General features: G+C 45.9%; 1 protein-coding gene across 1 annotated transcript in view; it reads right to left on the bottom strand.

Annotated features, from left to right (window-relative positions):
* Positions 1–15424, bottom strand: part of ACACB (acetyl-CoA carboxylase beta) — a 123910-nt gene that overhangs the window by 22927 nt on the left and 85559 nt on the right. The window contains exons 30-38 of the mRNA XM_044244094.1: positions 13416–13553; positions 12442–12541; positions 12243–12350; positions 8002–8058; positions 7682–7723; positions 6414–6629; positions 4590–4745; positions 3577–3780; positions 2521–2676 (exon numbers count right to left, since the gene is read on the bottom strand). Coding sequence (XP_044100029.1) covers positions 2521–2676; positions 3577–3780; positions 4590–4745; positions 6414–6629; positions 7682–7723; positions 8002–8058; positions 12243–12350; positions 12442–12541; positions 13416–13553 — 1177 coding nt within the window. The remainder of the gene's footprint in view (positions 1–2520; positions 2677–3576; positions 3781–4589; positions 4746–6413; positions 6630–7681; positions 7724–8001; positions 8059–12242; positions 12351–12441; positions 12542–13415; positions 13554–15424) is intronic.

Here is a 15424-nt window from a genome sequence, read left to right on the forward strand (position 1 = left end):
TACTGTTGTAAACAATATTTTTTTCAACTACATTTTACAGTTTCTGCTGGTCAATGAGAACGCAGTTAAGTTTTGTACACTGATCGTGTATCTAGCAATCTTGCTATATTATTTCATTGGTTCTGTACATTCTGGCATTTCTTATATAGAGATTTATAACATCTGCAAAAACACCATTTTTCTTTTTTCTTTTGCATTTCAGTCTTTACACCTTTTATTTCTTTTTCTTGCCTAATTGCACTGGCCAGAAACTCCAATAAAGAATGTTGAATAGATATGGTAATAATGGATATATCTGTCCTGTATCTATCTAACATTTATTTCACCATTAAGTGCTATTAGTTTTAGATTACTATCTTTTATAGAGATAAATTCCCTTCTATTCTTAGTTCATGTAAAGTTTTTAGTATGAACAGAAACTATCTTCACAAATACTTTTTTGCATCTATTGACAAACTTAAATTTTTTCTTCATCTATTAGTATGATAAGTTACATTAATAGACTTCCTAATATCAAATCATATGAACAGGATAAATCCTACTTAATCCAATTAAAAAACAGATCATTAGTGGATTTCATTTACTAATATTTTATTTATAATTTTTGTGTCCATATTCATAAATGAGACAACCAATTTTCCTTCTTCTAATGTTCTAATCTGCATTCATATTAAGGTAACAATAACCTGATAAAATGAGTGAAGAAGCATTCCCTTTGTTTTTTTCCTACTCTCTAAATAATCAGTTCACAAAGGGAATTATCTGTTCTTTAAAGACTAGATAGAAATTGTAAAGCCATCTGTACCCAATTTTAGTGGACAGATTTTTTTGAACTATTATTCAATTTCATTAATGCTAATAATCTATTTATATTTTCTATTTCTTCCTGAATCAGTTTTGATAAGATATATTTTTCTTGGAAATTTTCTTTTGTCTAAGTTTTCAAATAGTATTTTCCATAGTATTATGGTTCTTTATGTAAAAGAAAAGGGATGGATTTGCTCCTGATTTGTCTTCCTCTTATCCTGTGGCTCTTGAGGTCAAAGGTAAAAGGATAAATGACATTCTTAATCATACAAGTTTCTATTTAATTAAGTACCTACTTAATTATAAATAGTTTACATATATCCCTCACAATTAACTTTGCATAGGAGGTACTATTATTACCCTCACTTTACAGAGGAGGAAATTAGTCCAGAGAGGTGAAGGAACTTGCCCAAGGATACACAGAAAGCAAAGGACAGTTCCAGAAATCAAACCCATGCCTGAGTGACTGCAAATAGCGGCTTTTCCTACCACACTGCCTCTCCTATGCCTGAAGTGAACTGAGGCTTTCCTGCCTACAGAGGAAGATCCATGATCACAGATTAATGAACATCATTCACAAGGCAATGGAAGGGATGTAAACAGATATCCATGTCACCAGTGCCAGCCTGTTCAGTATCCCTGAAAGGCCCTACTACATAAAAAAATAAAGGTATAGTAACAATACTTCAAGGAAACACCAAAATGTTACTGTAGTCATCAACGGTGAATAGATTATGTAAGGGTGGAATTTTATTTACTGAGTCCTATTTTCCAATGAATACTTTAATACTCAGGAAAACCCAAGACACTATTTTTTTTTAAAGTAGACTAAAAATTCCTCAAAGCAGTGAATGACTCCACCCTCACCCTCACAGGCTACCTGCCTTTAGAATGGAGCCAGGCATGTGGCAGGAACTTAAGTGAACATTACAAAACCCAGAGGAGAAACAAACAAACAAACCCAGAGGAGGGGCGCCTGAATGGCTCAGTTGGTTAAGCCTCTGCTTTCGGCTCAGGTCATGATCCCGGGGCCCAGGTCATGATCCCGGGGTCCTGGGATGGAGCTCTGCATTGGGTTCTCTGCTAGGCAGGGAGCCTGTTTCCCTCTCTCTCTCTGCCTGCTGCTCTGCCTACTTGTGATCTCTCTGTCAAATAAATAAATAAAATCTTAAAAAAAAAAAAAAAAAAACCCTAGAGGAAAGGGCACCTGGGTGGCTTTGTTGGTCTGACTCTTTCTTGATTTTGGCTCAGATCATGATCTCAGGGTTGTGAGATCCAGCCCCACATCTGGCTCTGGGCTCAGCACAAAGTCCGCTTGAGATTCTGTCTCTACCCCTCTCCCTTGCTCACATGCTCTTTCTCTCTCTCTGAAATAAATAAATGAATCTAAAAAAAAAATACCAGCAAGAAACACATCAAAATATTAAGCAATGTGTCTTTAGGACATGGAATGATGAGCCACCTTTTCCTTTTTTCCATGCTCCTTTAGTTTCCAAAGTTTCCGTGTTATATTACTTTTAATCATTGGGAAGAAAATGGGTTCATTTTAGGAAAAATATTAGGAAGGCAATCCCAATATTGATTTCTTTTTCTCCAAGTAGACCTCATTCTTCCAACTTGGGGTCTTCAGAAGAGTAACTAAGGATAGGAGCTGGGGGGCTGGTGGACTCCCTAAGGGCACCTGGGGTGGTACAGCAAAGCTGTAGGACTTGCCTGCCTGAACATCTCTGGGAAGTCATAGACGTAGGTGGTGCCCAGGGACTGGGCCTGGAATCGTTTGGCCTGAAGCAGATCCTTGGTGACATAGGGAGTGTTGATCAGCATCCCATGCTGGGGTCCCTGTTTGTCACCAAAGGAGTGAAACATGATCTGGAAAGGAAAACAGAAAAACAGAGTAAAGGAGGGAAGTTTCAGAGAAGCATATTCTTGTCCCTTTTAATCCTACTCTCCTCAATGAAAATGTGGTGGAAGGAAGCAAATCATGTCACATCACATGACAAAGTAAGTGTCTCACAGAGCTAATCTTTCCTCTGCCACTGTGGGCAACCCGAACAAGAAGGGACATTGGCAGGTGTGGGAGCATAGCTCCAAAAATGTGACTATCATAGTACTTTACACACACAAACACACACACACACACACACACACACACACACAACCAAACATGAGTGCACAAATACTGGTGAGATCTGAATAAAGTCCCCATTTGAGTTAATAGTACTGTACCAATGTCAATTTCCTATTTTATCAAGGTCCCGCGGTTATGTTGTTGTTATTGGGGGAAGTCAGGTGAAAGGTACATGGGAACTCTCTGGAGCATCTTTTTTCCCTCTGTACTATTTTTCTAACTTCCTGAGTCTTTAATCATTTAAAGAGTTATATATTTAAAAATGGAAGTCAACAGGATGTTTGATTCAGTTGACAAACATGTGTTCTTAAACATGGTTGGGGAAAAGACACCCATTTCCTGAGTGAACTGACCTAGGAACTGCATTATAATCAACCATGGTATTCCACATCTTTTCCCAAATATGGTCCTAAAACAAATTAAACTTGAGATCGATTCTCCTTCCCAGAGGAATGAACAACTGGGATTCAGAAGCTAACATTTATTGTAAACTCAGAGGAGCTACCCCAACCCATCATGGCTGGCATGACAGCCACCAAGTCGCATTTTAGCCTGTGTCTTGCTCTCGGGAGCAGATTTTCTCTGCCTCTGCTCTGACTTGGATTATCTGTGGCACCCCTGCCCCAGCCTCCCAGCCTTACATTTCCAGATCTGGGGTCGGTGACTTCTTTGTAGAGGCTGATGTCCAGGTAGTAGCCCGACTCATTGGTGATGAACAGGCGGATGGGAACAGCATTGCCAGTGGTGGTCTGGCGGATGTTGATCTTGACCTCAGCCTGCAGCACACGGAGTTTCCACAGCCGACTGCCATAGCGCATAACCATGGAACGCACGGACTCCTCGATCTGCCACAAATGACAGCAATTCTCATCTCAGGGCCCATTCTGTGCACACTTGTAATAAATAGTTCTAGCACTAATAATATGGGAACGATGACATATGCTGAACGCAAAATACCAGGACACAGTACGTATCCAACAACTATTAGCCAATAATAACCAGAGTTGCCATGCTAAGCATGTCAGGAGCATCATCTCCTTTCATCCTCATAATTACATGAAGAGGCCAGCACTTTTATACTCTGGTGACAGACGGAGGCTGGTAAGTGAGAGAGTTACTGTGCCTACGTTACATCATGTTTACCTCCACCACGAAGCCCAAATGTTTGCATTTTCTCTTCTGGGAACTATGTGGGTTGGTGGAGTTGGGGCATCAGCACAGGCCCTGTGCTGATGACCCAAGACTTCTTTCACCATCATCAACCCTGCCTACTCATGAAGAACCAGCCATAGGAGAACGGTTCTCTTCCCCCTTCCCTCCCACATGCACTCCCCCAAAGAGCCAGGAACCAGGGATGACATTTTGTTTTGCAAGACACTTTGGGCATGCATGTCATCCTAAAACGGAAGCATGCTGTCCATGGAGGGTGACTATCAGAACAGGGATGGTCCTAAGGGTGGTGGCAAAAATATGGCCCTGGAATTAAATGACAGAAGGCTGTCCACCCAGAGCAATGGAGGCTGAAACATGCACATCCATGTCCCAGAACTTAGAGGTCTTGAGAGCAAGGAGACAAGACACCAAAGCAGCAAGGCATGCCAAGTGCCATAGGCCCCTGTAAGAGCTGAATGCAGAGCTTCCCCAGAGGCGCGACCTTGGAGGGGTCCATAATGACGGTGGGCACGAAGTTCAGGAAGATATGGTTGCAGTCGGTGCGCACGTTGGTGTTGTTGAAAGCCACCTCCAGCTCGTCCATGGCCTCCAGGAGCAGACGCTCACCCTCGTTCTGCAGGTACTCAAAGGAGGCTTCCTGCCAAATTTGGGGGGGGGGGACAGAGCGTGAAAGAAGAGGCCCATGGCTAGAAACAGAGCCTCAGAGAGAACAGAGAGAGGAAAGCATTTCCCCTCCTTCAGAAAGTGTGGCAGAAGAGAAGAGTAGAGCCCTACCTCCAAGGCTTTTAATAGTCTATTATAGTTATACCTCCAAGATATTTACCAAGTTTTGCATTTTCTGTATTGGGACGCTCTGACCACTGGGCCTTCCTGACACTGGAGGGACTGCCCCTCCCAGGGTGGCCAATTCCTAGAGATGGTAAACGACTCACCCCTGAGTGTGGTTTTCACAGGCAAACAAGCAAATCCAGAGCACACACCTCCTCTCTGGGCTTCTCAGGTCCCAGGTCACTAATCCACCTGCCCTACTCACCCCAGGCCCAGGTACCAGACACCTAGAGACAGCCCCTGAGCTCCAGAATCCACTGAAATTATTCAGACTAGCCAATCCCAAGCATGCCTATCCTGCCTCACTGGTTGTTCTTTCCTGCAGAAACCACAAAGACTCTTACGCCATTTCCCTCTTCTCCCCTGCCTCCCCACCACCCTAGTGGTAGGGGAATGGGATGATATGCCCCCTCCTCTTGGAATCTGAGAGTGACAATCTTTTTGGTGGCAACTGTCTTCTGACCTGTTAGTAAGTACAGGCCTTATTGTACCTGAAAATAATAAAACCCATTAAAATATCTCATTGGCTGAGGTCACCAAAAACTGACATTAGCTTCACATCCATCAGTAGAGGATTTGGGAAAAAAAATTATACACAAGGTAGGTACATCCATGCAAGGACAGAGCATGAAATCAATCATCTCCATTACCACGAGAGATGAGAACTACAAGGATCTGACCAGTAGGGGCACCTGGGTGTCTCACTGGGTTAAGCATCTGCCTTCAGCTCAGGTCATGATCCCAGAGTCCTGGGATCCAGCCTGGAAGTCAGGATCCCTGCTCAGCCGGGTGTCTGCTTCTCCTTCTGCCCCTCCCCCTACTCATGCTTGCATTCACACACTCTTGCTCTGAAATAAATAAAATCTTTAAAAAACAAACAAACAAACAAACAAACAGAATTCACTGTGGGGCACCTGGATAGTTCAGTTGGTTAAGCATCTGCCTTCAGCTCAGGTCATGATCCTTGGGTCCTGGGATGGAGTCCCACATTGGGCTCCCTGCTAAGCAGGGAGTCTCCTTGTCCCTTTCCCTCTGCTCCTCCCCTCTGTTCATGCTCTTTGTCTCTCTCCCAAATAAATAAAGAAAATCTTAAAAAAAAAAAAAAAAGTAGTTCTCAATACCGTTTGAAAAGTCCACAGTATAATCATAGGTAATGTGTCTGAATGCAAGAAACAATGAAAAGTGATCATGGCACTCAATAAGCAGATACAAGAAACTCCTTTAATACACTGGTATCTCTCTTCTCAACTCCCTTCTAATGCAGACAGATCCGTGGGACACAAGAAGCACGTCCACGTGCTGCCAGCCGGGACACGCACAGAAGCCACTTTGCTATCAGCCTCCCCCGTGCCGGCCAGACAGGGGTCACAAGGGCGCACCACACGGTCCCCAGTACAGAGCAGGGACTCAGTGAAGAGCCGGCCGGCAGACGAGTGAGCGGCTCAGAGGGAGAAAGAAGTGCTCGGTGGCATCTTACCTTTGTAATGAGGTCCGAATGCCTGATGATGGCGCGTATGAAGAACCTGTAGTCTGTCACTTCTGCCCCTTCTTTCACTTTGGCGGCGCCCAGGTACAGGTGCATCTTGTGGTTGGCGCAGGGCACTGCGGTCAGATCGAAGCTGCGCATCCGACTGAGCTCCAGCTGGTAGGCCAGGGCGGGCTCCAGGTGACGGTAAATGCGATCTTCTGCAAACTGCAGGGCCAGCCAGGGCGTGGAGACAGACGGACACACAGACACACACCGAATGGGACCCTGGGCTGTGTGCCTGCTGGGTCTGTGCCCTGTCTTGCAGACCGCCTGTGTTTACGGCTTGCACACCAGGGCGGGCAGCCTTCAGCACGTCACCTGTGAGCAACCCCAGGGCTCGGGGATTTGGGGTTTGGGAAGGTCCAGAGGAGAGCCTCGAGCCCCAAGGGTCCTGCACACGCTGGCCTGAGCCTCTTGGCTCCCGGATGAGCCTACCTAGTCCCCAGCACCTGCCAGGACAACCAGCCTCTGCTCATCACAGCACAGAAGTGTTGTGATGAAGAACCTCTCAAGAAGCACCAGAAACACCTCTCAGAAGCACCTCTCAAGAAGTCACTAAGTGCCGGTTTCTCTGTGGAGACGGGTCCCCCAAAGGAAGCGACAGACAGTGCTGGAGACCAAAGTGGAGAGAAAATAAAGACCTTGACCAAAGGACGGGTCTGAATTAGAACAGAAAGGCTTTGGATAAATTCAACTACAAGCTACTGAAGAGGATGGAGTCTAGAGTCTGCGTTGGGAAGAAGCCCACCTGTTCTAAAGCAGGGACCAGCAAAGCTTTTCTTAAAGGGCCAGAGAGGGAACGTATGAGGCTGGTAGGCCACACAGTCGGTCACAGCCATGCCATCTCTGCCACCGGCACAAGAAAGCCACAGCAGACCACAGCAGATCAAGCAGGTGTGGCTGCATCCCAAGCAAACTTTGTTTATAAAAATAGGGACCCAGTCTGCAAGAACATAAGAAAATGAGGTTGGGGGAGCCATCTGAGGACAAAAGTGATCCAGATGAGGAAGACACCCAGAGTGAAGGCCGAAAGGGTCCTGGGGTCCTGGGGTCCCATTGTGCTCCACAGGGAAACACAATCCCAGAGGAAGGCTGGTGGCTACACATCAGTTACGTGTTCTAGAATACAGGGGTACCTTAAGGACTGGGGACTATACTCTTCCTGAAGAGCAAAGACGTCAGGGAAGTGAGAACAGTACCACTGCTCTATGTCATACCTCATCTCTTGCTCTAAACGTGAAAAACTTGGGAAATTCTTTCTGCAAAAGAAATCCATACAAAAAACAATGAAATCAACTCAGATTCATTTAAATAGACTTGTAAATATAATTATATAAATATAATCTGATATATTTGTTTTGTAATTTTTTTTTAACCATAACCCATCTGCTTCTAGCATGAATCATTTGGAAAGCCTTCTCTTTTTCAGCAATTGCTCTCTTCCACCCCCACTGACAGAGTAATCACCAAATCAACAGTAGTGAGTCTTGAGGAATGTTATCATACATTATAGGGTCGTACTGAGAATCGTACTGACCTCTTGGGCAATCAGGAATGTGATTCTTCGGAGTCCATAATCCACAAGGATGTTTTTCTGCATTAAAAACCAAACACACAATGGAATAGTACCTAGCTACAAAAAGACATGAAGTACAGATACAAGTTTCGACATGGCTGAATCTTGAAAACACAATGCTGACTCAAAGACACCAGTCACAAAAGACCTCATGTCACAGGATTCCATTTACATGAAAGATCCAGAATGGCCGATCCAACAAAGACAGAAAGTAGATTCGTGGTTGCCTAGGGCAGTGGGGAGGGTGGTGGACGGAGGGAAAACGGTGAGTGATTGCTAATGGGTTTTCTTTTTGGAGGTGGTGTTGGTAAAAATATACTAAAATATATTTATAAAATATAAAAATATACTAAAATATATTTATCATGATAATGATTACATGACTGTATGCATATGCCAAAAAGCATATTTTTTGTGTACTTTTAATGGCTGTGTACTTTGTGTACTTTTGTGTACTTTTAATGGCTGTGTACTTTTAATGGCTGACTCAGTGGAGCATGCAATTCTTGTTCGTTGTGAGTTCAAGCCCCACAGTGGGTGTGGAGGTGACTTAAAAATAAAATCTTTAAAAGAAAAAGATGAGGGATGCTTGGGTGGCTTAGCTGGTTAAGCAACTGCCTTTGGCTCAGGTCATGATTCTGGAGTCCCAGGATCGAGTCCCACATCATGCTCCCTGCTCAGTGGGGAGTTTGCTTCTCTCTCTGCCCCTCCCCCTCTCATGCTCACGCACGCTGGCTCTCTCTCTCTTTCTCTCCTTTTCAAATAAATAAAAATTAAAAATTTTTTTAAAAAGATGAGTAAAAGCCCAAAAAAGTGCACACTGTATGATTGCATTTATACAAAATTCGAGAACAGTTGAGATTAATCTATGTTGTTAAAACTTAGGCTACGGGTCAGTTGTCTCTGGAAAGAAAGAGAGGAGGACATTCACTTTTTGATCTGCATGCTGGTTACACTTGGGAATTCACTATGAAAATTCATCAGGCTGTACTTTTACAATTTGTACACATTTTCCATACATTGAACTTTAATAGGAAAGTACTCAAGAAGGGCAAAAAATTATTTTTAGGTAATCCCTAAACAAAATAAATATTTTTTAAAGATTTTATTTATTTATTTGACAGAGAGAGACAGTGAAAGAGGGAACACAAGCAGGGGGAGTAGGAGAGGGAGAAGCAGGCTTCCCACTGAAAGAGCCCCCGATGCGGGGCTCGATCCCAGGACCCTGGGATCATGACCTGAGCAGAAGGCAGATGCTTAACAACTGAGCCACCCAGGTGTCCCCAAAATAAATATTATCATATATAATATCATGGGGAAAGAAAAACCCAAAAGACAAGGAAATATGGTTCTTGCTTAACTTGTCCACACAGTAAGGAAAATTATTAGGGGAAATGAGTAGTCTTAGCCCATTTCAGAAAGATGTTAAGTAGACAAACAAAAGAATACTTAATGGAATGTGGGTTGCAAAGAGAACAGAATAACCACTAAATGAAAAGGGTTTGGATGAGGGGAAACCAGCCTAGTTATGGGGAGCCTCAATCATTTGTTCTCAACTAAGGATGTGTATCAATGTGTGGGTGTGTGTGGGAATATATATGAATGTGTGTATGGGAGAATATGTATGTAGGTATCTACTTAATGTAAAAAAATTTAAATACAAGAGCAATATGTAACATTAAAAGTCCTTCCCCTAGCAGGTGTATATCTTCCAGCTCTCCTCTCTTTGGTATGTTATATGTATATTACATACTTTTGTATAGAAGCACATATGTTCAATCTAGTTCTTGGATACCTTCCTGGGCTGGAATTTAAAGGGCGACTTCTTCATCCATGCTTGGGGAATCCTCATGGCCCATACTTTCTGCAGGTGAGTCTGGCATCCCTCCCACTGCTCTCTCCAGGTAAGAAACACCAACTTTCTTGAGCATCATTTGATTTGGTTTATAGGGTAGGATGAGCCCCAACAACCCAAATGTCATCTTATCTATACTGTGGGATGCCAAATGTCAACCCAGTAAGGACACCAGCTAGGTCAAGAAGAAACCTGCGGAAGGGAAATATGCCAGTATCTTCATCCTGGGACTGGATGGTAGGGGTGTGGGTTTTGTTTTCAGATTTGCCTGTGCCTTAAACATTTCCTACAGTGAACATCATTACCTTGTTGATTAATCAAGTCATGTCTAAGTAAATCATGACAATAGGGTTCCTAAGCTTTCAAGGTATTACCTATGGCTTAGCATCATTTACCATCTCCTGCCCAGGAATTACAAGACCAGGTCCTCTGAGGGATGCCAAGTCGGAGGAGGTAAGAGATGTCCCTCCCATCTGGATAATACAGAGGGTACAACCAATGCACAGGTAAATAAACTAATAACTGAAAATGTCCAACTGTTCTTGAAGTTGAGACCGACTCAGGACTAACATTCAGACCTGGTAGATCTGATTAATTTAAGAGTTAGAAATCTCAGCATCCCATTTTACAGGTGGGAAAACTAAGGATCAGAGAGGTACAGTAACCTGCCTGAGGTCACACAGTACCTTCCCACTGTTTGCACTACCTAGGCTTGCCAAGCTGTTCCATATCTGTTTGCAGCTGAGGTCCTTGAGCATATGTAAGAGCCGACCTTCCTCTGGGGGTGAAAATATATGCTGGCAGTGGCCACATGTTTATGTAAGAACAGGTTCTTTGCACATAGGGAAGTCAGTATAAATGACTCTAAAGATTTTGAATTTTGGGGGTGCCTACGTGGCTCAGTGGGTTAAGGCGCTGCCTTCGGCTCAGGTCATGATCTCAGGGTCCTGGGATCGAGTCCCGCATCAGGCTCTCTGCTCAGCAGGGAGCCTGCTTCCTCCTCTCTCTCTGCTTGCCTCTCTGCCTACTTGTGATCTCTCTCTGTCAAATAAATAAATAAAATCTTTAAAAAAATACCTTTTAAAAAAAAGATTTTGGGGGGCTTAAGTGGGTAGGAGAAGAATAAATGGAACAAGATGGGATTGGGAGGGAGACAAACCATAAGTGACTCTTAATCTCACAAGACAAACTGAGGGTTGCTGGGGGGAGGGGGGTTGGGAGAAGGGGGGTGGGGTTATGGACATTGGGGAGGGTATGTGCTTTGGTGAATGCTGTGAAGTGTGTAAATCTGGCGATTCATAGACCTGTACCCCTGGGGATAAAAATATATGTTTATAAAAAATAAAAAAATTATTAAAAAAATTGTGGTATATTCATTAAAAAAAAGATTTTGAATTTTGGGGGGTTATTTCAACCAAAATATTCCCCCCAACTATGTATTCTATGTATTGAATATGTCCTCAAAGTGGTATATATCCTACCTCATTTCATCATTCATTGCCCTCTTTCCTGGCTAAGTGGTATATAGCTGACCCTTGAACAACGTGGGGGTCAGGGGTGCCGACCCCCTGCACAGTTAAAAATCCATGTACAACTTTGGACTCCCCAAGAACTTAACTATGAATATCCTACCGTTGACTAGAAACCTTACCGATAACATAAACAGTCAACAATTGTTGCATGTTATACGTATTATATACTATAGTCTTACAACAAAATAAGCCGATAAAAAGAAGTAGTATTAAGAAAATTACAAGGAAGAGAAAATACATGTGGAGCACTGTACTGTATTTGTTGGAAAAAAATCTGGGTATGAGTACACCTGCCTAGTTCAATCCATGTTGTTCAAGGTTCAAGTATATATATATATATATATATATATATATATATATATATAATTTTATTTATTTTTTTTTTTTTAAGAGAGAGAGTAGGGCAGGGAGGGGGCTTTGGCAGAGGGAGAGGGAGAAAGAGAATCTTAAGCAGGCTCCACACCCAGCCTTGAGCCCAACGTGGAGCTTGATCCCACAACCTTAAGATCTTGACCTGAGTTGGACGCTGAACCGACTGAGCCACCCAGGCACCCCTATGCATTGTCTTTTAATCATCACAACCCCTGAGGAGAGAGAAATGCTGCCCCCATGTTATTGGAGAAGAAGCTAAGGCTCTACCAAGTTCACCCACTTCCGCCCAAGGTTATAGGCTCAGAGGAGTAGTGGGGCTAGGCTGGGAAGCCAGGTCTGTGACCCTGAAGCACCCAGCAGGACTCAGGCGCATGGGACCCCTCGCCACAACAGCCCCTCCTTCCTCCTCCAGTGACGCAGAACCAGAGGCATGCCCAGCACACCTTGGACTGTACGAACGTCCGGAAAATCGGCACCAGCTCCTCATCTTCCAGGTGGTCCGCGTGCTGGATGGCCACGTTCAGGATATGGATTGGCTCTTCTCTGAGGTTCTGGGAGAGCAAAACAAAGGCAGGTGGTAGAAGGACTCGGGGACCCCAGCCTGCCCCCTCCTCAGCATGGGCTCCCTGCTCGGACACTGACCTTGCTGTCTTCCTCACAGTACAGGGAAGTGCAGGCCTTGCTGAAGAGGGGGGCTTCCTGGGGCACATTGGCAAAGCAGGAGATGACTTCATCAAAATTCCTAGAGGTGCAGGGTAGAGAGGTAGGGCTGAGGGTCTGCTGCCCCGTGACATCGAAGGTCAGGATTTTGCTCCGGGAAGACGAGAGACTTGGGTCCTCGCTCCTTCCCACCCACTGCTCTCTGAGCCCATCCAGCTCTGTGCAGAGCTCACGGGGGTCCTGACCAGGTCCAAGGCACCATAGGTGGGGTCTTTTCCCAAAAGGGAAGAAGGAACCTGTGTGATCTGAGATTGTGAATAAAAGGAAGTCCTGTGCTCTGGAACCTCAGGTGGGTTCCCCCTGTGCCTCTGTGCCCCTGCCTCCCATCAGGTGGGCTCCCCTGTCCCCTTGTCCCCCATCAGGCCAGGACACCCTTGCTGTTCACCTCCCCAAATGAACTAAGACTGCTATGGAGTTGCACAACAAGATAATCCAAACACAATGCATAACACGGAGGAACAGGTGGGGGGAACGGGCAGTAATAATAGGACTGCTGACATTTATTGAGCATGTCACTTAGACCTTAACCACACTTTATTATGATTATTTTTTTAAGTAGGCTCCACACCCAATGTGGGGCTTGAACTCAGGACCCTGAGGTCAAGAGTCACATGCTCTTCTCACTGAGTCAGCCAAGCACCCCTCCCCTTTAACTATACTTTAAATACAATATTTAATATACACTATCTCATTTAATTTTCCTGGTGAGCCTGTAAAGTAGATCCTTCTCTTATCGCTATTATAAAGATGGGAAAACTAAGGCACAGAGAGGTGAAGTAATTTGCTCAGAGTCTCACAGCATGGAAGCGCACAGCCAGGCAACCTACACAAACAAACAGGTGGGGGCCAGGGGAAGCCCTGCTCGGGGTGTTGAGAGACTAGGCCACTCTGGGTACCTTACAAAGTCCTCAAATCTCCTGAAGGCAACCATGGCCCCCATCCGCTGGCACAGTGGGGAGAAGCCGCTGTCCATGAAGAGTTCGGTGCTGTGCCTCAGCAGGTCGGGGTTGGTGACGCTGATGGGCGCGGCCATCCTACGGGGGGACCGGAAGAGGGGAATGAAGCAGCTGCTTGAAGATCTGGCCCCGAGAGCTGTTCCTGTCCGGAAGCTTCGGAGAGCCAGACTAGCACGAGAGCCCGCCCACAGCAGGACGGAAGACTGTGGGTGGAAGGGATGGGGTCTGGGTCTGAGGAGTCTTGTCTGGTTGCTCAGGACCTGGTACAGCCTAAGAGCTCCACAAGCGAATGATGAATGGATGAACGACATGCATGCACACAAGTCCAGCCTCAACGTGGTCCCAGGGCAAGCCCAGATCGTGGACTCAGCCACAGAGAAGGAACACACTTAGTGCCCACCTCTCCCAGACAGCCCAGCACCGGGCAGCTGGCTGAAAGGGCAGGCCACATGCCAGTGCCTCCGCCCCTGTCAAACCTGCTCCTGGGACAGGGTCAGAAACCAAACCCGGCCCCTTGGCCAGCAGCCCATTAGAGCTTAGCTGGTCTCTGGCCCCAGGACTGGCTGCTCACCAGCAGCAAAGAGAAACGGGTCCCCTGGAACTGTGACAATTGGGCCCTGGAATCAAGTGAAAGAGGGACTGTTGATCAGATGGGGTTCAGAAGAGAGTCAAAGAGCAAGCCCAGCGCCGTTCTCCTGAAAAGGGGACCCATTTACAAGGTTGCCCCTTGGCTGGTGTCTGGGAGCTTGCGGAAGGTCCCCGCCACTCCCTAAATGAGAAGAGGCTCACTGTGCCCAAAATGTCTATGCTGAGCACCTGCTTTCTTTCTGGAGTCTGGGATTTGGGAGTATGCTGGGCTGAGGGTGCGTACACGACCAGCTCCCCGTGAAAACCCTGGGCACAGAGTCTCTAACCAGCTGCCGGACAACTGCACACAGGTCATCACAACTCATTGCTGGGGGTTGAAGGGCATCCTCCATGACTCCCCTGGGAAGGACTCTTGGAAGCTTGCACCAGGTATCCTCCAGACTTCCTCCCCCACCCCCATCCCCCGCACCCATGACTCATTCTCTCTTGCTGACTGTTCCTTGCTTTGCTTCATGTCCTTTCACTGGGACAAGTCCCAGCTGGACACATCCTGAGCCCTGTAAGTCTTCTTAGTGAATTCTCAAATACTGGGTGCTCTTGGAGATCCATGACCCAGGTTGGGGGAGGCCTCTGTGACTTCCCAGCAGGACTGAACTCACCATCAAGGCCCACGCCCTGCTCCTGGACAGCTAAATGCAGAGTAGCAAACTGGCAGGTAGCATGGGCTGAGTTCAGCCCACAGATTGACTTGGATCCCTGCAGCATTTTTAATATATTCTGACACATTAATTACCTATTCATAATGAAGTTGAAGAATTTCATTTATTTTTTAAAGTCTAGATGTCCTGCTTCTCTCATGGGGGGAAAAATAAGGGAAGATTTGGTCTGGCTGGCCATTTGCCAGGAACTAGAACAGCATCCCCCCCAGGTAGGGCCATGACTCTTCAGGTCCTGCCTCCCAGCCAGACTCCCAATACCGTGGGCCTGGCCCTAAGGCCTGGCTGCCCCATGCACGCAGCTCTCCTGGCCTCCAGCCCAACCTCCCTGGACTGGTCCCCTGAGTCAATTCACAGGGGGTCCGGTGCTATAGCCCGGCCCTGCTGGGAGGTGGGACTTCACTTGTCATGGCCCTTCCTGGAGGCCCTGAAGAGTGGCATTTGGTGGCGACAGCAGGCCTGAAGACACAGGCCTGGAGCAAGCTTCTGGTACTCCCAGCCAACAGCCACAGCAAGGACCCGAGATGGTCAGGGAATCCCTCCAGGGTCCTCAGTGTCTGTGTGGGTCAAAATAGGATGCTGGACCCATATTGGTCACAACCAATAACCCAAATAAGTGTGTAAGTTCCTCCTAAGAAACAAGGG

This window comes from Neovison vison, chromosome 3 (assembly GCF_020171115.1).
Source record: "Neovison vison isolate M4711 chromosome 3, ASM_NN_V1, whole genome shotgun sequence".
Taxonomy (NCBI): domain Eukaryota; kingdom Metazoa; phylum Chordata; class Mammalia; order Carnivora; family Mustelidae; genus Neogale; species Neogale vison.